Raw genomic sequence first — 22,930 nt, 5'->3', positions numbered from 1 at the left:
GGGCTCCGCGCTTCCCCCGCTGCCGCCGTGCGCGGGGAGCCCAGCCCGGCCCGGCCCGGCCGAGCCGAGCAGAAGGTGGGCTGAGGCCGGAGCCGCAGACCCAGGGCTGGGCAGCTCGGGGCGAGGCGGCTCCGGCAGCGCTCCCGGAGCCGTGGGGCTCTCCCTGCCGGCCGCGCCCCGGGACGCGGAGGGAAGCCCGTGGGCGGGCGCGGGTAGGGGGCACCGCGGCATCCTCCGCAGGGGGAGGTGAAGTAGGCGGAGAAGGAGGAGGAGGAGGAGAGGGAAACCTGCTTCTCTAGAGAGACGAGGTAGCGGCGCTGCAGCGAGCCAGCCCAGCGGCGCGGGCTGCGCGCACATGCCGGGCTTGGAGCATCGGAGCCGCGGGATTGCTGCGGGTGTCTCAGCCCAGCTCCCGTCCCTTCCCCGGCGAGAGCGTCAGCTGGGCTCCGGCAGGGAGGAGAGCTCACCTACGGATCCCCTCCCGGAGTGCTTTAATCCCAGAGCAAGCAAACCTGGTAGTAAGTACTTGTCATATTTTATGTATGATTTTTTATAGTTTTATTGTTCTCTACTGGCAGGTAGCAAAGGATTTCTAAGATGAAGCACTTATAGGCTCGGCTGTGAGGATAATCTCTCTGGCTCTCTCTGGGCCCCCTGAGCCTTTCTAATATAGAGATGCATATGTGGAGGCACATGTAGCAACATTCCTTCACTACACATCTACATCTTTAATGTTTCAGACAAAATGCATGTACTGGGATTATTTTTTTTTTAACTTCTGCTGTTCTCAAAGTAATTTGTATCATGTTGCACAACATGCTTAGTCTCAGAGAAGGCTAAATCCTGGTGACACCACTTAAACATCCTGCATGGGGATGGGGAATGGAGATGAATGTTTAAAATCATTAACTTGGCAGAGACAGTGAAATCACTTCTCTGCAGGCTGCCTTCACGCTATGGAGCAATATGTTTTTGGGGATTCTTTGCCTTTTAATCCTCTTTCCTGTGTGTGCACATCTGGACTCTGGCCTGGCACTGCTCCCTGCACTCAGGCTGGAAGGGAGTGGCATAGCAGACTAGCAGGGGCTGGAGACCAGGGATGAAAAGACCTTCCCTCCTTTTACACTTTAAAGATACATTTTGCCCTAGTCTTGTCTTCTGCAAAGTAAATCCACAAGAATACTCCTAGAGTCAGGAAGTGGAATCAAAAGTGTTTTGAAGGCTGCATTATTCTCCCTACAAAGGGAATGGCTGAGAGGATAAGTGCAAATACCTGATTCCACACCCTTCTTCTAAGGGGTTTCCAAGCTTTTTTGGCGGGGGGGGGGGGGTGTGAGTGTGGAGTTACATGACATGCAGAAGGTGTGTTCCCCACTAAGACTCTACAAAATTATGCTACCTCTTTGTGGAGTGCTGGAAATGCCATTTCTGTCAGTGGAGCTGTAAGAGGAATAGTAATTTCTCTCTCATTTTAAATCCCTAAGAGAATGACTATCTTTCTCCTGCTACTTCCTGCACGCATTTTCATTTTATTTTATTCTGCTAATGACTTGCCTTGTTATTTGCAGAACATGATATGTGTCTTCCTTTGCAACTGTGTGTTTGCTGAGATGTTTCTGAAACTAGGTTCTAGGAGAGCGTTTTAGGAGCTTTCTGTTTTTAAACCAAAATTATATTTACTAATACCTGAATATTTAATTTTCATCTGGCACATATTCAGTATTTTCTGTTTCCTTAAGTGATACTATTTTTCTGTAGCTGGTCACTGTGTGCTCTGCAGTTTATAACAAAGTGCTCATGATAACACATTGTCATAGTACACTATTTTTCTGTAGCTGGTCACTGTGTGCTCTGCAGTTTGTAACAAAGTGCTCATGATTTTCATAGTACAGTAATGTTACACACATCCTTAGCCTTTTACAAATGAATGCTACAGGACAAGTGTTTTAACTCAAAGTAACTGGAGTGATTTTGTTGGCTGTAGTAGGAGAATGTTTGCTAGCAGAGGACCAGCCACTAGAATGACACGCAGGACGTCCTGTGCTGGTGTCTGACCTATTACTGGCATTTAACCTTTTTAGATGGACATGAGCAGAAAGGAAATGCCTGGTTTAATAAACAACACAACTAGAATTTTATGTAAACGTGGGAGGCTCATGCCAGTTAATGGCACTGACCCCATTTTTATTGGTCTTGTAGGGAAGTCTTAAAAGGTCTGCTGCAAAGAAAGTTATAAATCATATTCTCTTCTGTTGCAAGCATGTGTCCATAGCTTCAGTTGTCCTGCTGTGTGGTGCAAAGGAGAATGAAGGAAATAATTTGGTGACATTCTGTTGGTTTGCTTGTATAATGCTGAAAGAGAATTTATAAATAAGCTTTATGAAATAAGCTGAGATTGCATATTGCCACTGGCTTAGGTTAAATGCAAGAGACGCATAATTTTTCAGCAGTTTTTGGTCTGTTTCGTGTTCTCTGCTCTCCCTGGCTCCTCCTTTAAGTCCATTAGGACTTCCTCTGGGCGATGATCCGATTTTTACAGTCAATCAAAATCCATACCAATATCCTTTCACAGGCCAAATACACTGTACTTAGAAACACTGTAAACCAACAGCTACAAATTACTTTCAGAGCCCTCCTAAAACAAAATGCAGATGTAAATACAGTTCAGAACTGCTCCAAATGCTGTGCCTTAAAGCTGTGGATGTCTAAATCCAGAAATGTGCTCAGAAACTCTATCTGAGAGCTATGTAAGGAGATGGCTGAAGTTCCTGGTTAGACTCTGGAGGATTGGTAGCCACAGTCTGTGGCTGTTGGACTCTTCTGGGTAGTATGAATTCAGGTCTGAGCATGGGCTGGAAGTGATCCTGGTTTTGCACACAGACTCATCTCCTTTCATTCATAAACTTGTTAAGTACATAATAAAACATGCTGTGGTTGTTTGCCTCCGCTGTGTTTAGAGCTGTACTCAATAGCTTTTCCAAACTTTATTCCACAGGTATGAGTTAGGAGTAAGGAAGATAATTTTTTTTCTTCCCTTTACTGATTACACACTCTTCTCTCTTTGATGCTGAATTACTCTGGTTTTTAATGACCTCCCATGGAAGGTTAGGTGATCCTTTCTGTCATAGTTTTAGAAACACCTTGCTGCACCTGTTGCAGTAGACTTTTTAAACTTTTCCTGTGGCATCCACTACACCAAACAGGATCTTAGCAAGCGTTGTACAGCTGCCTTCATCCCACTGATGGGAATGCTTCCATGATGTACATTAGGGCTATACATGTTGTTTGGATTTCAGCACTGGGTGCAGAGAAGATATGATTAATCTATAGTGCTGAAAAGGATTTATTAGTGAAGCCAGATGGTTCCAGGTAGGATGGCCTCTGGAGTTTTGTTTTTTTTTTTTAATTTAGCACAGTTTTAAATGTCATCCATGTTGTCTGGGTTTTACTCAAATCTGTGTCTTTTACAGTATGGGTTTTGCTGAAACAGTTGTACAGGGTCTAAGTTGTACAGGGTCTGTGGAGTGTACTAGAGCAAGGTCTGTCTCTAATAATGTTTTCATTAAGCCTCTCTACAGACAGAAGAGTAAACTAATTGCCAGACTAACATGTCATTTGGCTCTGTGAACAAGCTACTGAACACTAACTTATGAATGGAAATTTAAAAGGCTCATTAGCAACCTGCTACATGAAAGAAATGCCAAAGTGTAATGAAACTACATTTATATTCCTGTTGTTGTTGCTGTTAAAGCTGATATAGAATTCCAGTTTGGTTTTCGTGGGAAATTTAACTAATTTCATAAACTTTTTTTGCCTCTAAACTTTCAGCAGCTGCTCCTTCTATAAAAGCTAGGAATAACTGGTTCTGCTTTAGTAGGAATGAAAGGAGAATTGAGCTCTATAGAAATGAGGAGATTAGAGCTCCATGAGGCATATACCCATTTAATGCTGCTGGAAACCAAACCTGCTTGAATAATCTTAACTCTCACTTCTGGTGAGCAGAAATTCTAGGGGAAAAAGAAAAATTCCCTTAGTGACTTATTAACAAAGGCTTTTCAGGTTTGCTGGGATTTATCATGTGAGCCTAATCTACCTTTTGTTCATCCAGTTGGCAGGCTTTAAGATTTAAAAGGGTCTGCAGAAACTCCTCCCCCAAACTCCTTATTTAATTAAAGAGGCTTGGTGCATTATTTACTTTTAAGTCTTCCATTTATGTGGGAACAATGAGTTTGGGTTAACATATTCTAAAATATTTGTGAATGCTTCATTATGAGCAGGGAAAATAAACAAACTAACTGGCTACACCTTCAAATTCACACTGACCTATACGGGTTCAGTGAGAATGACTGAAAGTGAGGCTAGACATATGTAAATGCTAAAGTAAAAACACAGGTGTGTAGCTCTACAACAAATTTGTCAGCCTCTGTAGGTGATTTAAAGGGCCTGGAGGAGGGTTGGTTTCATTTGCTTCTCTGAGAGTCATCGAATATGCAGATCAGCCTTTGCACATACCAGTAATTTTTATATTTTGCTTTGGTAGTTCATCAAAGACATTCTGGTAAATGTAGCTTTCTCACTAGCTCCCCCAGTTCCTTCTCCTCCCCCACTCCATTCATCCCTGTAGCTGTGAGCATCAAGTTGCAGATAAAACGACTTCTGAGAGAGCAATGGGATGCAGCTCTTGCCAAAGGCAATTAAGTGCTTAGGATTACAGTGTGCTTTACAAAGTGTGTTCTTGCTGAATCCCTTTCCTCTTCTGTTTGCTGGCACTAAGCAGTTTCTTGGCACTTACCTTTGTTGTAACAAGTCTGAGCATTGCTAAACTTCACTACAGCATGTCTAGCAAGCTGCAGTGTCTTCTCTTTTGAGGATAGTCTTTCTGGTGATTCTTTACTGGGAGTCAGCTTGACCTCATCACCTTTGCTGTAATTGGATTAAATTCACTCACTTGCCAAAAACACGACCAGCTGACATATTAATTCTTCAGACTGAAGTGCTGTTTTGTATGCATAGGTTCCATGGTACCAAAGGCATTTTTGGGGCTTGTGATACAGCCAGTGTGTCCCAGGATAGAGAATTGTCACGGAGGGATGTTTTCAGTTACTTTCTTCATTAGAAATGGGTTCAAACAGACCACACATTCTGTGTGAAAGTAGAAGATCTAACCTGTGGGAGAAGAAATGACTTGCTCTATTTGTCAGTCCCGTGCATCACTTGCTGCTGCTTCTTGTGAAATGTGATAAACAGCTGGGAGCCCACAGACATCCTGGCTGAGAGTGAGTGATGGCGTGTGCTGTTTTACATACTCACTGCAGTTTATTTCTAATTATTGCACAGCAGGTTAAAATAATTTTTCTGAGTTGCTGTTTTACTGCTTTTTTTCTGTTATTCTTCAGCAATACTGTGATTGGAGGTATTTGCAGAGTGGCAGGATGATGTCTGAACCAAAAAAATATACTCAAAAAGGATATTGGAACTGTGTAGTGAAGGATAATCTGATCACCAAGCCTGTAGTTTTACCCAGAGACCTTTTATATACTGTTTAAACCAGTGTAATCCAGCTTTCAGTGAGAACCACTGCTAAGCAGCAAAAATCACTATCCTGATTGTTAACCTCAGCAAAATGTGAAAGGATGAGTGAGTAATGGGGAGACCAAGGACCGAGTTGCAAATACTCTTACAAAGAGGATTTGGGAGACACAGTGGTACCCAATATGGCACAGGCACTCTGAGATATTCCAAATAATGAAAGGATCCCAGTTTTAGCTTTTCTTATCTGCCTGGAAGTACTGCAAGTTTCCTGTTTGCTGCAGAAGCCTCTGAGAACTGTGTTTTGCAAGCAGCATGGGCCAGAGGAACTAGAGCTCCCAGCTCTGTATTCCGAGCAGGGCATTGTTGCACTTGATTTCAAGGTGATGTTGCTTTCTCTAAATTCTATAAACTGATGAACATTTCCGGTGCAAAACAATAGGCAAACAAGGTGAGACGGGGGTGTGAGATTTTCCATGTCTTCTAAATGACAGTCACGATTTAGTTTACTGTGTGAATGTGCAGTACAAATAGTAACCAGGATGTCTGCTTTAATACCCCATTATAAAATGCATGTAGTTGCTTAATATTTTTGGCAGTGTTCACTAATAAGAAGTTGCTTGTCTCCTAATGGAAGACATCTATAATTCCATTAATTCTTTATAATAGTGCAAGCAGTTTGTTAAATACTGAAGTAAAGGGTTTTTTCATTCACATGTTTTATGTCATGTAATTGAAATCAATGTAATTTAAAAAAAATTTTAAAAACCCTCAGTACCAAGATACTGAACATCTCTCCTGGACAAAGATTAAGTCTGACTGGGTGAAAATAATAAAGTATGTGGGCATGTTCTGTTAGAAGCCCTCACAAAGTCCAGGTCAGACATACACTGGATGTTCTTATACTGTTGATTGTATCAAAAGGAAAATTACAAACCAAAAGCAATAAGCAAGCTGTGTTTAAAATACACAGGAAAGAGAAATTTGTCAAGAATGGGCTGCTTTATTTAGGTTAGTCACCTCAGACCTTTTAGGATCATAAGCTTTCCTTTCCTTTGGTGATATTTAAGTCAGTGCTTCATGTCTGAAAGCGTTACTGGCTCATCACTAGTTCAAGTCCAGCCTGGTTTTGGAGGTGAGAAACCTCTTCTGTTCTGTGCAGCCTAAGTTTACAGCAGAGCTGTTGTGGGTTAGGCTGGGGAGCCCTGCCTGCACAGGCTGCTTTTTGAGAGCTGACATTGTGGTCCTGGTGGCCCCGGGGGTGTATCATGGGCAGAGCCTGAGAGAACATCGCAGAGGGAGCCCTGGCTTGGAAACAACAGCTGGTGTCTCACCCCCAGCATCACAGCAGTGCAGTTCCTCTGACCTCAACAGAGTTGTGGTATTCATGGTTTTCAGTGACGTGGCAGCAAAACTGGGCCTATATTCTTTTAACTGGTCTATTTAGCAGCTCTTTTCCATATGCAGTCTCCATGCCAGTGACAGGAGCTTCCTGGAACTGACAGCAGACACAAAAGACCCTCTTCTCTAAACCACTGGACCTTAAGAATTTTGAAAGGATGTTACAACAAGCCTCATAATACACCATTGTCAGGCTCTCTCTGAAGAGGCCTGCAGTGGTATCACACCTCTAAGCTTTCCAGAGGGGGTGTGATGACCCCACATGGAAAAAAAATACAAGAGTAATGGTTTGGGTGGCTATGAGGAATTTTATGGTACTACTTCCCCTGGCTGTAACTTGAAACCAGCTGGAGGCATTTAGTGCTAACTGAGCTCTATATAAATAGGCTGGCAAATATCTGAGCATGTATCCTGCAGGTTTTTAAGAAGAGATCTTGGCTTGTGAGTCTGTGCATTCTGGCTGGCCCTTTCTCACAGACAGGGGAGTGGTGAAAGAAGGTTTGTTTTATTTTCTCCTACATTTCCCTTTCTTCTTCCTACTCACTTTCCTGTTCCTTTGCAGCACAGCAGTTTTTCATGTTGCTGTGAAAGTGTCTGTGCTTGTGAGTAGAGTGAGCACATTTGAATGCAAGAGGCCGTGGGTTTGGGAAGTCTTGAGCTGCAGCATTCCCAAGGGAGGGGCAGGATTTGCATTCCCTTCCTCAGCCCTGCTCAGGGATGTGCCTGAAGGTGTGTCTGTGGGATGGCAGTGGGTATCCAGGAGGGAATCCCCTCACGGTGAGGGGGCAGGAGCGGTGCTATGCAGGCCTGACCTCCCGCCATGCCGCCCTCGAAGCCCTTCCCTCCATTTTACCTCAGCTCCAGCCTGTGGGACCCACGTTTTGCTGCAGCCCATGGGGAATTTTGCTCAAGTTTTATGCTAAGGTCAGCCTGAACATGGGCACTGGGATACTTATTGATGAAATAATCCCATCTTGTGCAGAGTAAAAGTCAGTTTCATGTGTGTTTTCTTAAAATGCTTCTAAACTCAGTCAGCAGAAGCATTGCTCCTTCACTTTACCTGAAATTGTGCCTTTAACAAGTTCACCTCAGATGACAACAAAGTGTTGAGTTCCCACTCAATCTATTTAGTTCTTCCCTGATACAGAGCTCAGTTATATTCCTGTTACAAGTATTTCCAACCTAAGCTGTGAATGTTAGCCTGAGCAGAAGTGGAGGCTCACTTTCTGACTGGACCACGGTGACAGCCAGAAAATGAGGTTACAAAAATAAGGACTTGCAGACACCTCACCAGCAAGGACAGTCCAACATGGTCAGACAGGAAAACAGTGAAGGCCTTGTTCCATTCTCCACATGTGCTATTTACCTTAAACTTAATGTAGGATCCTCTAACTGCAAATGCTGTACCACTTTTTACTTTTTTCTTTGTCTCAGAGGGTGAAAGTAAACATAAATGTGTAAATAAGTTTTAGTTCTTGTTGTTACATTGATTTTATATTATACTGTACTTTGCTGGACAACTGAGGTAACCTTCTTTGAACTTACTCATCAGTTCATAAGCACTGCAGGATCCTGTGGGTTTATTATATGCATGTACACCTATAATACAGGTATATTGTATTAGTAGCATGTGGCTATTGATATTGGAGTAGGGGACTTTAGTAACAAGCCTACTCACTAAACTGCAGAGAAGAAAAATGCATGAAGTTTCATGTCTGTTCATGCATGTCATGATTTCTGTGGTGAGCTTTCCAGTGCTAGTTCCTTTCTAGCTGGTTTTCTTACAAGTGTAAGGTTTTGAGACAGATTGTGTCACGGACAGGAACAAGAGAACTTTGTCAAATTTGGTTAGTTTATCTGTGTAGCATTAATTTTTTTTTTCCTGAAGGGCCAAATAAAAATATTTTTTTTAAACTGTATGAGTAACAAGATAATGAAATAAATTGAACATCAAAACAAAGGATTTATTGTCTTGAAAACAAACTTGCTGTAACTGCATTTCTTGTGAGGTTTGTTTTTTTTTTCTTTTGTCCAAGCTTATATTTCACTTACAAGACAGGAAATACAGCCTTGCTGATTGCATTTTTAGAGCTATAAATGACTTACTGTCTTCAAAGATGGTGTTAATTTAAAAAATGCTTCTAAAATGAAACCTTGATGAATTAAAAATTAAATTGGGAGGGTAAAATAATTACTTACTGTACTGTGCATGCAGATGTTAAAGGTGTTTTTAGGGAAAGGGTGTTATAAGAGAAGTTCTGGCACCTGTAACTGGTCTAAATTGTTTCATTTCCTTTTCTTTGCTGGTTGTATCTATCCCTGTCCCATTCTCACCCCTGTCATGAGGGGGAATGAATATGTTTGCTTTCTATCACCTTGCTCTTTTGTTGGGATCATCCGTATCCTCAGGAAGTAGTGGGGTGTGTGGGAAATCTAAGCTGACCTAAAAAATGAATAACTTTAGAACTGCCTCAGTGTTGCAGTTAGCCCACTGTTGGGTCTGACAAGTTAACAGGAGAACCTCCAGCAGCTGTTTCTTGAGATCCATTTCTCTCCACACATCTCCAGTTTCCACAGCTCTTCTGTTAAGGATATTAGAGGATATGTACCTGTTTAGTCGTTTAAGTATCTATTTATGGACCTGTTGACTGGAGTTTGTTTAATCCCTTTTTGAACCCATGAACATCCTTTGCCTTCAGAGTCTTGCGTGACAGCAAGTTCCAGAAGCTTGTAACCTGCTGGATAAAATGTCCTTTATATTTAAATGAGTTGGTTGCAGTGAGTACTGCCTTGTTCTTGTTTTGTAGGGTTGGGCAAACAACTGTTGTTCATTTAGTAGCTCATGAGTTTTTTGTTATACCTGGTCATATCCACTACATATATGCCTTCTTTCTGAACTGAGGACTCCCAGCCTTTTTAGTAGCTCCATTTCCATCTGGTTGCCCTTTTTGACAACTTGGTAATGTCCTCCTTAGTATGTGGAGAGCAGATCACAGTATTAAAGTTGTGGGAATGCTCAGGCTGTGAGGAGAAATGTCCTGCCTTCCTCTTTTTTCAGAGGATTCCAGTTATGTTGCTGGCTTTTTTTGACTGCTGTTGAACACTGAATGAAGGGCTTCAGAGAACTGTCAAGGATGGCTCTGGCTTCCAAGTAGGAATGTTTAGAATTGGTATTGCCTTGAGGAATTACTATACACTAAAGCCTATCTGCCAACTTTCCTCAATAATTTAATTTTGTTATTGATAAACATGCTAACATCAGTCCCAGCACTGATCCCAGGAATTGCATTGCTGATTCTTCTCCATCTTAAGAAGCCTGTGAAGCACTACTCTTCCTAATGTTCGCTCTCCTACTTCAATAAATTCAGACTTGCCAGATTGTGGTTTCCAGGTTCTCTACACAGCCCTTCCTGCAGCTGGAAGTTATGCAGGCAAGATTTGTGATTCTCAGGCACTGAGACTCTCTGTAGCTCTGGCTTACATACCTTGGCTAGTGGTCCTTAAATTCATACTTGAGTTTCTTCAGACCTTGTGTGAAAATTGTTTTGTCTCAGTGCTTTATTAACATCTAGCTTCCTTGTTCGGTCTGGTATTTCCTGATTTTACTTCAGATTGGTCTGGTTCCTCTACCAGATTTGCAACAGAGAGTGCATTGGATGTGGAAATCTCCCCAAAGATTTAATCAGTAAAGGCTGATGTAAAGAATTCCCTGAGCTTTTCTTCTACAACTGTATCATCCCTATCTGTGCTTTATACATTTTTGTCATCCAGCAGCTGGACTGCTTTTCTTAGCTAGTTTCCTGTCCTTGATGTATTTCAAGAGCTGTTTACTAGCACAGTCATCTTTGTTTGCAGGCAGTTTTTGGATTGTCTTTTAGCCCTTTTAATTTCCTGCTTACATTTTACTTGCCATGTTTTATGGGTTCCCCTGTCTTTACTTAAGCAATCCATTTTCTAAGAGCTGACCTATGCCCTGCAATACTCTCCTCGCTCTCCCTGAGTCTTCCTGCTTTTTGAACTGCTCCTTTTGAGTGACCTCTTTTTTTTTTTATTTTTTTCACATCCTTCACATTCAATTTCTTAAAATTAAATAACTGTACATAGGTTTTGTTTGATGGCCCTTACATCAGAGCTGTTCTTTGTGTTACTTAACCAGCAGCCTTTATAGTTTTCTCTGGTTTGGATGGTCCCTGTACTTAGAAGTTTTTTTTTCCACTGGAGAGCTGTATATATGGATCTAGAAAAATGATATTATATCATCCATTTCTTTTGCACAGGGGCTAGTACTGAGTATTTCTAAAAATCCTTATGTGTTTTTGGTGTACAGCACCTGCTAATATTGTAATACTCTGTGGAAGCCATCTATCAAAACTGAAGGGCACAAGCTTTGTATGAAGCTGTCTGGTGCTAATGGAGCTGGATATGTTGTTACCTTTTGCATGCATACAGTATGGGCAGTGGTGATGAAAACTTTGTACTTCTGAAATCCTGAACTAAATTATATCTAAAATTCAAAACCTACGCACTCGAAACATCCAACAGGAAGATAGCCCTGCTTTTCCAGTTTTGCAGAGATGAAAGAAAACCTGAAGGAGAACTCTCTGTGGTTATATGAGAAGTCTCTGTGGACATGTTTACAAGAGCTCAAGTGTGTTTATATTCATTCCTGTGCAATTACTGGAGGATTGTCTTTATTCCATAAAACATGTGTATACATTTGAAGGAGGAGTACAGGTGTTTACTCTCTACAGATGCATTTTGAAGGACTGCTTGTACAGATGCAATCCAGCATTGAAACAGAATATGCAAACAAATTATTGCTGATTAATAGTGCTTGGCTAGTTGAAGCTAATATTAATCAACAATACCTAGGTAGGTGAATAAATGTAGCTACTGTCTTCTTTTTGCCCTGACCACAGGATTAAAGTATTTGTGGGTTTTTTCATTTTATTTTTTTTTTACCACTGAGGCACACCCTGTCCCCTGCTAATTGCAGAATGCCTCGCATTCTGTAGATGGAAACACCTAAATTTGCAGAGTTCATCTGTTTCAGCCCTTACTTAACCTGTGAGTGCTGGACCAATCTTGTTTCAAATCTAGCTATGTGTCTGTGCTTTGTTGTTGAAACTCTTGGATTCAAGCCTGCTAAATTTCTTCCAGCACCAGAAAGCTGTTGGAAATGTATATGCTGTCTGGGTGATGACTTTACTGATGAATTGCAGGAGTTCCCCATCCTATGATGAGCTAAATAACGAAGCAGGGTTCTATATTTCTATAGTTACTGCAAAAAAATGAAAGTGAAATTGTCCAGAGCAATTTCTTCATCAAAGCTGACTGAAATAACATCTGTGGTGAAAACCTGTGCCTCATCACTTCATTGTGACACATGCAAGGGAAGTGATGCTAAGTGAAACAGTTGCTTGTCATGGAGAGGAACTGATCTTCATGATACAGTAGACTTCTTACAGTTCTGTATCTGACTAACCCATTCTCTTGAGTGATTTCTTATCAAGTGAAATTTCTGTGACTGTCAGGATCTTTTGTGGTCCTTGACTTCTGTGGAGGGCTTTAGCTGTGGCATTGTTCTCACTGCCAGGCTTCAGAAGGATTTTCATTGTTATCTAGAGACCATCTTCTTCTTTGCTATTGGATTGGCAGGTTTATGTAGCTACTGCAGCCAGACTTCACTTGTTTGATATTTAGGTATCAATAATTTCATCAGGATAATAATTCATTGCTTTCAATTAATTTTTTAACATTCCTTAATTTGGATTATTTGCAGGATCTCTACTAGGATGTTTAATGAGTGGTATGGTCAAATACATAGTCCTTAATACTTTCATCACTAGGTTTCAAAACACTTTACAAAGGAGTATCAGAGAGAAAGGAATTTGAAAGGACTTCTCTAAAACCTGAAAAAAGGTAAGAAAGATGAATCTTCTGTTTTTATGTCTGAATGCAAAGTTGTCTTATTTTAACTAAAATCAGTTTAGGAGTTTACTGAATAAAATTTGTGAGTGAACATAGTTGCATTACCTTTAATCTGGACTTAGCCTAGATTTAGCTTAATGTACCAGAAAAAATCCAAAACCAAAACGAAAAAAAGTCACTTAGAAATGCAAATGGACCCATGAGAGTGTTTAGGTATTATAAAATATTTAAACTCTTAGCTTTAAACTGCATGCTTCACGTGCAGAATTTCTGGAGCTCACTGGAGAATCTTTTGGGGTGAATTTTTTAGCCTAATTGACTATGAGTCTCCAATGCATGATTCTTTCCCCCCCTACTTGAAATTTAATATTAGTTCAAGCTGGATTAATTAGCTCAAAAACATGTGCTTAGTTAAGTGGCAAGCCAAAATAATAATTTCTTCCAAAATGAGAGATTCAACTTCTGAAACTGTTTTCATATTTACTCTGACAACTTATTATCCATACCTGTTCTGCTCTGTCTGCTGATCAAGAAGACTCTTAGGTGCTTATAAAGTAGACATGAAGCTACTACAAGCAACTTTTGCGAGTTTGTAGCCTGAAAAATTAACCCTTTAAACTTATTACATGGATTCCCTGTACCTTGCCCCTTCCAGACAACAGTTACTCACTTTCTTCTTCAAATGAGATCAATTGAAAGTGGTTTGTAGGAAAACTGCCCTGCAAAGTTCCTTGTAGGAGAAAGAGAAATACTTCTGGAAACAGAACAACGACAAAAAAACCCACTTTACTAGAAAAATGAAAAGTTTTGAACTGTCTCACAAATATTGAATCTCAACTTGTGAAAACAAAACCTGAGCGGAGGTGCAGTATCAGAATTTGATACTGTTATTTTGAGTAGCTCTGGTTAACTTAAACCCAGAACAAGGATTGACTGCTCCCTTTTGTATGCTGGAGTTACACAGTACAGCAATTAACTGGGAGTTACATTGTGCCAGCTTGCTGTGCAAACACTGAGGAAAACCTTGTCACTGCCTCTAAAGAGTTTTGTCTAAGATGATGAACAGCTGCTTACTTCTAATGCAGTGATAGATCTACGGATGGATAGATAGATATGTATATAATTTTTCTAATGGGGAGCTGTACTGAACTGATAAAAAAGTATTTGTGACATGTTTGTTTCTTTAATCTTGGGATTTACTGTGCTTCTGCTTTTACTCTGCTGCTTTTCAAAAGTGTGTGTCATTTCATTAATCTTGTACCATATTCAATGGTGTTGTTAAAACAGATATCTCAGAAAGTTCATGTGAAGCTTTTTCTCATTTGAGAAAGATAGGCGACCACAATCTCATGTAACACCTTTTTTTTGTATTACTACTTTTTTCCTCTTGAGTTGTTTCCTTTCCTCATACTGTAGAAGAAAAGCATTTTCAGCTTTAGATTTCTGCAGCTTCAGTTTCCAGCCCCTGGCTTTTGGTATGTCTCTGAGATAACTTTAGCATCTGGTACTGCTGGGTTTCCTCTGTAGGTACTGCTCTGTGTGATAAGAAAGCTTGTGACCCTCTTAAACTGAACTTCGTATGGCTATAATATGCATATATGTATATTTATATTTTTAATCTATTTTTTCCAGTCTCCAAATCATTGTCCCACCCCATTTAATTCTCTCCAGACTTTTTCAATGTCCTTTTAAGGACAGGAGTGAGGTGGAAGACATTTTCCACTATGTGCTTGTGCGTCAAACTGAGAGGCCTTGCTCGAGCTTCGAAGTTCTCCAGAATGGTAAATTTAAACCAAACACTGGGGAACAAAATGCTAATGCTGTGTGCTTTTTAGAGAAAAAAGGAGGGGAAGATCTAACTAGGCCCTGGGGATCCATCTTCACTGTGCCTTATTACCACAGCTTTATCCTTTCCAGTTCCTAAAGATGCTGTCAGTATTGAACTCTAATGGCCTGATTAATGCATTGGAGGGATGCCTATAGACTGTGGTATTGATATTATTTCCAGATGGCTTCCTGGCAGGCAAATTGGCAACAAGATGCCATCTTTGTGGTGATGAGGAGGAAGAGTGTGGATTTTTTACTTTTTATTTTAATGGAGCCTGTCTCAGCAAATAAATACCAGTCATTGGGTCAGCTGGTCTGAAAAACAGTAGCCTTGTGGTAAGCTGAATTCTGTAGATTTATTGGAGTCTATAGAGTAATACAGGAAAAGGATATGATATCTATATTGCTTGCAGAGACTTTAGAGCCCTGTAATACCTGCTCCTCCTTCAGTCAGCAGGGAGCTGTCTTTTGAAGCTGCATGTACCCTGTGCATGTGAAATCTCTGGGATAATCCCAGCCGTGTTTCTTGGGGCAAATACTGGATTTCACAGGATTTAATTCAGAGAATTGAGTTCAAGCAATGAAGCAGGCAGCAGCTGTTAAAAATTCCTGAAACACCACTGCTTAGAATTTTTTTTTCCTGCATTTTATGTTTCAACCAGGCAGCACTGATCAGGCTCAATATCAATGAGAAAGAGTTAAATTGAATTATTGGCAATATCCAGTTGGTCAGACTGAATGAGCTGCCCCTTTGTGACAGCAGTGTAGTGTCCTACCCACTTTTCTGACCCACGAAGAAATTGCTTCTTTTTAGTGGCAGTGTTTTGTGTGCATGATGGCCACATGTACAGCTGGTTCCATTTAACCCATGAGACTGAAATGTGAAGTAGCTTCTTATTTTTATTGTTAAAGCAAAGATTAACCTCTAATCTCCTTTTTCTTACATGGGAATTTCTTCCATACATCAATATATAAAATGCAGACTTGTTGGGCAGAAGAATCAGCTGGGAGACTTGGAGTGTCACAGTGAATCTGCCTTTGGATTTGAGTCCTCTCAGTCCTAGAAAAATGTTTCAGTTCCCTGAAGGGAAAAGAGATGGATTCAATAAACTGAAAGTTTGCTTATTTTTTTTGCTGGGATTTGCAGGCTGTGCTGTTTCACCACTTCTAACTCATTTTAAAACCGGTTCTACTGTCTGGGAGAGCTGTTGCCTGTGCAAGCAGTATTGTCCATTTGTTTTGTGCATCACAGCTTACATAGAAATTTCCCTGAACTTTTTCTTCCACCTTCGTTGCATTACTGTTTCACACACATAAATGCCTGATACTGCCTATGGATGTGCCAGGGCACAATTTTCTTCTTTCTTACCTGTGATCTCTTTTAATGTCAGAAGAGATTAAGGTGGAATGAAATATGTTTTGATGACTTCGAGACACACGTGCCCCCAGTGGTTTGCACAGAAAGTGCTTTATTGGAGGTGGATGCAGCAGCTCTAAACTGTTATTGCACACACTTTGACATTCAGCTTAGGGAGAACATTTTGCTGTTGAACATCTTGGGCTAGAAGAGAGGAAGATAATAAACTGCTATAGGAATAAACGCCTTGGCCAGAGTTTTAGGCCTTAATAACAGTTTTTGCTGTGAGGAAGCTCTGAAATTGCAGTGATTCTGAGCCAGGCCATGGTATAAATCTGAGATGTTGGAGACAAGTTGCTCATAATGTTCTCTGAGATTTTTTTTAGAGACAATGTGGTTCCTATTGCAGTATGCCTTTTCATTCTAAGAGGACTTGCAGCTGATTCTACTACTGCTGACATCAACAATGCTGCAAACCCTGTTTTTTCTCTTAATCAGCAAATATTTTTTCTCCTAGACCGTGAAGCAGTGATTTCTTTTTAGACACGGACTTCTGCACCCTACTTCTAGGGCTGGTAGGGTGCAGAGTAGCAAGGAGAGGCTCATGGTTTTGGCTAAGTTCCATTTTTGTACTTAATTTAAATTCAGTTTGTGACCTGTCCTTCATCAGCTTCACTCCTGAGTTCTACGTTGCTTCTCTTTACAGCCAGATCAGCAAAAACACCATAGAAGTTTGAAATTATGGATACAAGACTCAACATGAGAAAGCCAACTCCTTCTGCCATAGCTCTAAACCAGCTAAATCCCTAACGTATCATTTGTGTCTTCTTTGTATCTGGCCAAATGTTTCCATGCCATAATTAATGGCAACTGCCTGGTGATCAGTTTCTAGTGGAAGGATCAGTAAAGCTTTCTTTGGGAAAGCTTTTGAGGAAAACCAGTGTTCATTTCACCACTTAAATTGTCTTTCAAAGACCCGCAGTAGCCTGAAAAATACAGAAGCAACCCAAGTCTTGCTCTAGTTTGGATTAAAAAATGGAATTAATGTGGACAGAAAATGCATATCAGTGTCACTGGCTAGTTTCTTCTATAGGAGAATAAATTGGGTTCATTGCTGTAGATGTTTGAGAGGCCAGGAAATGTCTTGGCTTGGTCCATCTAAACCAAGGAAATCTGAAATAGAGATTTATGTTCCCAGCGTAATTCTTAAAGTTGTGGGCAGGGAGGGAGAAGAGGAAATGTATTCAGTGGTATGAGGCTAAAGGCAAATTGCCCAGATCTGCCCTCAGAAATGCAAGCACAACTTTCAGTAGTTTCAGAGAGAACTGTGCAAAATAATGGGAGGATAACGTGGTACACAGAAGTATCCAAATCCTGCAGTATCCTTGCAGTGAATGAGACCCAGGTGGGCCTGTCCAGCCTTATTTACAATGGCTGTGCCTTACAACCTCTTGCATAGTCTGACAATTAGGTGAAATACGGGTTCTTATTTAGAGGGATTCTGCTCTCTGCTGTATTGGAAGTGTTCTTCTGGTTTCTCACCTGAGTATGTTCACTGTTCATTTTGCACCTACGACTTTAATGCCTCTGGTTATCCTATCCTCTCAGTACTCAGAATTATTTTAGCATTTTTCTGTTTGGTTTTGGTGGTTTGATACTAGATAACAATGGCTATCAAGAGTGGGGCTCAAAAGAGGGATGTTTACCATGAGAAACAAAATGGACCTGGAGGTTATGTACACATGGAAGTTAACCCAATTAAGGTTGCAAAGATGCAGCTTTTGGTGTGGGACTGTTGCTCTCCAGAAGCACCACTGACTTCTCACTGTGCTTCTCTGCTGTCTGGGAAGGAGGAGGTGGGAGCACTGATAATGTTATACCCATGGTGCCTAGAAATGCCTTGATTTTACCAGTGAAAAGTGAGCTGTGCCAAAAAGTTAAATTAGCACAATTCTTCCTAGTTCCTCACTTTATATCTCAGCTTTTAAATTCCTGAAAATCAGCAGTGTGTTTAGTCCTCTCCTTGGCCATACCTCAAACTTATTCCTCAGTAAAGCAAAATTAGCTGTACAAAATGTTACTTAAAGTTCATTACTGTGATTAGTAATTTTTTACACCTCTCAAAAGCTTTTAGGCGGTATTTTATGAACAGAGTAAAGAAAATAATTACTCATCTACAATATCAACACAATAGATGTGAAAGCATCTATGAGGTTCCTAAAAGTTATTTTCATTTGAAATATTAACTGGGGTCCAGGGGGTATGGCCTCTGAGTTATGCTGTCCTGCTATCACCAGAGAGCTTGCTCAATTAAAGCTTAGAAATAATGCAGTTAAGTTTATAAAGGGGAATGTTTGAGGTGTGTCTTTTCTTCCAGTTTCACCTTCTAGTAAAGCCTCATCACACACACAGTTGCTTTGTCCCAGTGGAAGCCACAAGGAGGCTTTGAAGCTCATTTCCATAGTTAGTGCCAATTGCCTCTGTGTTTTTACCAGTTCCCTTGAGAACTGTGAGAGCCACAGCATGTCTTAGGCTACTGTGTTGCTCTATCTTCTGCTTCCTTAGCCAGCCCAGAATACCTAAGGTAATGAAAAAATAAAATAAAATTGTTTTATAACTCCCATTCATCTCTGTCCTGAAGTTTTGTGCAAACTGATAAAACTCCATCTCTCCTCACACTAGAAAGTATCAGAAAATCCCCTTAAAAATGTCTCTTGCAGCTTCACTTTAAATTACAGTTATCGGCCATATTAAAATCTCAAAATGTCTCCTGTCTATTTAGGTGGAGAACTACAGTATGAATTTCAGTTATTACTGCAGGGGCATTTGCAGGATTAACATTTGCTTGGTTTGGAGAAGAATTGCCTGTGCACCAGATTTGGATGCAGTGAGGTCAAACCCAGATTTGCCTTCTTTCATTTGCATAATGTAACATTGACGCTTCCCAGTGCCCCTCCTGGTCTCTGTTCCCCAAAAATATTCTAATATTTGGAATTTGTAAACACAGGATTTTGGATTCCATGTGCATCTGGAATTGATAAACTGTTGGTATTACAGAGATGTAACCCTTTATACCGCTAACCTAGGAATGCTCTAGAGAGAACTCGCAAGCGCATCTGATGTAGTTGCAGGCAGATTCTAAACAGCTAAAACCAAAATGAAAAAGTTGCTGTTGAATGAGTGGAATTTTCATTGAAAACTATGTATCCTGGGGGGCAGGAGGAGGGGATAAAAACAGTAGAATCCGTTTGGCAATAAATGCAGCCATAATATTTTTGAACGAGTAACTGAAGAGGTGTGAGTCAAATAAAGCCTGTCAGATGGCATTAGTGGGAGAGAGAACCTTTTGGAAGAGACACGATAGTGAAGGCACAAAAAAAAACCCACCAAGCAAAAACCTCACCCCTAACAGAATCTTGGATTAGTTGAGGTTCAGTGAATGGCTTTGTTAAAAACACAAGAAAAGAATTTAAATAGAGAAGGCCTGATAAGGTGCAGGGCATCAGAGATGTGTTTCCATAGTGACAATGTTCAAACAGAGGCCTAGAGGGACATGAATACCATTGCAGATGAACTCCATAGAAGACATCCATCTGCCAGTAGGGATACTCCTGTTGATTGTCTGAGGCTTTTCCCTGTTAGTTAGATTTGGGGTAAAGGTGGTGAGGGGAAAACAAGGCTTAGACAAGCTATTGACTTGACAGACTACTGCTTCCTTCCATCTCCTGATTGCTGCATTTTGCATGTACTGTCCACATATTTTTACCTTTGTAAATTTACTGTCATAACTGTTAAAAATTGCATTCAAATGTTTAGAGAAAAGGAATAGACACCTCCACCCCTACTTACCTAGTGAAGTAAACACCACTTTACACCAGTGTGGGATTAAAGTATGCATGTTCCTTTATGTCTTTGTTTATTCTGCTTTGGTAAATAGGTGCACTAATCTAAGTGAGCTCCTTGTGAGGGTAACATGGTGCATTTCGTGATTTGTGTTGCTCACTCTCCTGATCATCTGGTACCCACTGGGAAATTCACCAAGCATCAGCATCACCTTGTTTTCCTAATTGATGATTTTCCCTTTGAAAAGGAAGGTCAAGCTCTGTTTAGAAAAGAGCTGTTTAATGTAACAAATATTGTGGTGTTTGTGTTCTTCCTTCCATTTTTCTTCTCAAAATTGCTATTCTGCGAGTTTCTCTTAGTTAAGCATTCTCTGCAAATAAGCACAAATGCCCTAAGCTATAGCTGTATAGAACATATTTTAAGATTAAAAGTAGACCAGTCATGTCTGTCTAAACCATAGTACGTTTTGTTGAAAAACCCCACCATCTTTGACTAAAACTGCAGCAGTTCTTGGACTTGAACTTTTTTAGTATGGGCTGAATAAACAACCTAGTAAAAGGAATTTATGTAGAAAAATGTTAGGAAAAACTTTTTGTGGGTCTTCAGCAGCTTGGCTTCATTGCATAAAAGACAGAGGCAGTATGGAAGTGCTGATTTTTATGAGAATGGCCAGGTTAAGACAAATCTCACTCAGACATGAGCAGCTTCATACTTTGGATGGATCAGCTCATGCTTACCATTACCATGACAATTCTTAAAGTGTTTGAGACCATATGGAGTCATTGGAGTTGCATCTAGTCTGGATTTGGTCATTAACCTGTTTCCATCCAAGAACACAAATAGTTTGAATTGGGAATGTTGTGCACTCTTGACCTTAAGAGTTAGGGAGAATTGCCTAGGGAGGAGTTTTGGCTTTAGTGAGGTAAATGAATTAAATTTTTCCCCAAAATTAGGTAGTTGACCCAAAATTTTACCTTTTAAAGTAACTTGAATGCATATTGCAAAATACTGACTTTCTGTATATTGATTCAATAGCTCCTTTATGAAGACACATCCCAAAGGTACTCAGAAGCAGAGGGAAGAAAAGCAAATAACAGTGCAAGTGCAGTGTCTTGGCACGAACACACTAACTTTACACATGCTATTCTAGTTAGACTGTGTGTTTGTTTTGGTTAAGGAAAAAGGCTAGTACAAACGTCCTCTAATGGCATAGATTTGAATATATAACTTAGACTATGATGATGACATTAAACTTGGAAAAGAATTCATTAAAAATGGATATTTTTGCAGAAACGAATTATGTTTTGTAATGAAATCCATTTTTACATATTCCATGGGGTGTTTTTTCTCTCAGTCATAGCCCCTCTGAGTGCCAACAGAGCAGATAATACTCAGTAAATTCTTCCCCTTTTTCACTCCTGCATTAAAGGGGAGAAAAAAGTTTACATTGAAATTTCTTATTTTATTTCCTGGGAGGAATAGAGAGCTGTGAATCACAGCCACCAGGGCAAAAGTTATTTCTCTTCAAATAGCATGGAAAAAAATGTTGCTTTTAACTAAACTCTACTTTTAATGAAATACATTATTTTACTCTGTGCTATTGTATTTAATTTAAAATTCTGTAAATAAGCAGGAAACTGAAAATTTAACTCTTCTGCTTCACTATTTCCTTTTCAAAGAGATTTCATTGCTAAGTGTATCCTACTCTAGTGGTGGGTTTGCAAAGATTTCATATTTAGTTTTGCTACTGAGCTGTCAGTCAAATCACAGCCTGCAATTACTTGAAGGGGAACTACAACTATGGAACACCCAAGCTTTTCTCAGTAGTGGCAAATGCAAAAATGAGGGGCAGTTTTCCAGGTTGCAGCTTGAGTGGTTCCTATTGAAGCTTTTGAGTGTAGTGCAGCTGTGAAATTTGTTGCCCAGAAATGGCAGAAATGGAAGTTCTGTTTCAAGCAAGATTTTGGGTTAGGGATGTGTAGAGATCCTTTCTAGCTAACATTTCCTGGGACTCAGCCATTATGTTCCCTGCTTATTGGTTTTCCTTCTTTCATCCTCATCCCTGAGTAAGGGAAAGACCTTTTACAGCATCTCACAAAACTGGTGAACTCTGTTCATCAGTTCATTGAGTCTTAGAATGGTTTGGGTTAGAAGGGTCCTTAAAAACTATCACATTCCTTACCCCCTGCCAGGGCCAGGGACACCTTCTACAGGACCAGGTTGCTCTAAACTCCAGTTATCAGTTTATAAATGTGGACAGCTCATTTATTGGAAAGTTTCTGAAGTAGTCTCTGTCATGTTCTGGATCCCAGCAAGTAATGGCACATTTTGATCATATTTTCGTATGTGGGGTTTTTTTTCTGATGTGACAAACAATCTTTCTGTTCATGGAAATATATTGTCTTACCTCTCTTATTCTCCTCAATAAAGAATTTCAGGAATTCAACCTAGAATATATTATTAAGACACCATGTAGAGAGGGACCTTTGAAAAGTTGCATTTTGGAAGAAAGGAAGATATTCAAACTCCAGATTCTGGTCCTTTTGAATATAATGTTAGAGTTATTAAATGGGGAAGGGTAAGACTATGGAACAGGGTACTGTAGGGGGACAGGAAGGAGGAGATCAATGTTGTCATTGCTAACTGCTGATACTTAAAGTGTGGATCCAAGGTCCCTAAGAACTGAAGATCAGAAATGTGTTTGTGTTGCTCTATAAGCACTAACAACAGACACAGCTCCTGGGCTAAGGAGTTTGCACTTAGAAACACAAAGGTCCCATCCTTTTAGAAGTAAAACATGAGGAACTCTGTCCTGGAAAGTTGAAGTACCTTAACAAAGGTCACTGCAGTTACCCCTTTTCACTGATAGTGGCACAACTCGTGTATTCTGAGTCCAGGGCATTACTGCCAAGTCATGCTTTTCTTTCCCTAATGATTTCCAACAGTCTGGTCAACAAAACAGAGAGCTGGTTACCAGGGAGCCGGCAGAGCCCGTGCCTGTGCGATGGAGCGAGTGCGTGTGTGGATTTGCTGCGTAGGATA

General features: G+C 40.4%; 1 protein-coding gene across 2 annotated transcripts in view; it reads left to right on the top strand.

Moving 5' to 3' along the window:
• The first annotated feature begins 340 nt into the window (after positions 1-340).
• Positions 341-22,930, top strand: part of MYLK (myosin light chain kinase) — a 196,544-nt gene continuing 173,954 nt past the window's right edge. For both annotated transcript variants that reach the window (XM_041408484.1, XM_041408494.1), the window contains exon 1: positions 341-518. In XM_041408484.1, the coding sequence (XP_041264418.1) occupies positions 356-518 (163 nt within the window). In that variant the 5' untranslated portion in view covers positions 341-355. The remainder of the gene's footprint in view (positions 519-22,930) is intronic.

This window comes from Onychostruthus taczanowskii, unplaced genomic scaffold (assembly GCF_017590055.1).
Source record: "Onychostruthus taczanowskii isolate IOZ18803 unplaced genomic scaffold, ASM1759005v1 scaffold10, whole genome shotgun sequence".
Lineage (NCBI taxonomy): Eukaryota > Metazoa > Chordata > Aves > Passeriformes > Passeridae > Onychostruthus > Onychostruthus taczanowskii.
Note: the sequence above shows the minus strand (reverse complement) of the source record. Positions and strands in the feature narration are given on the sequence as shown.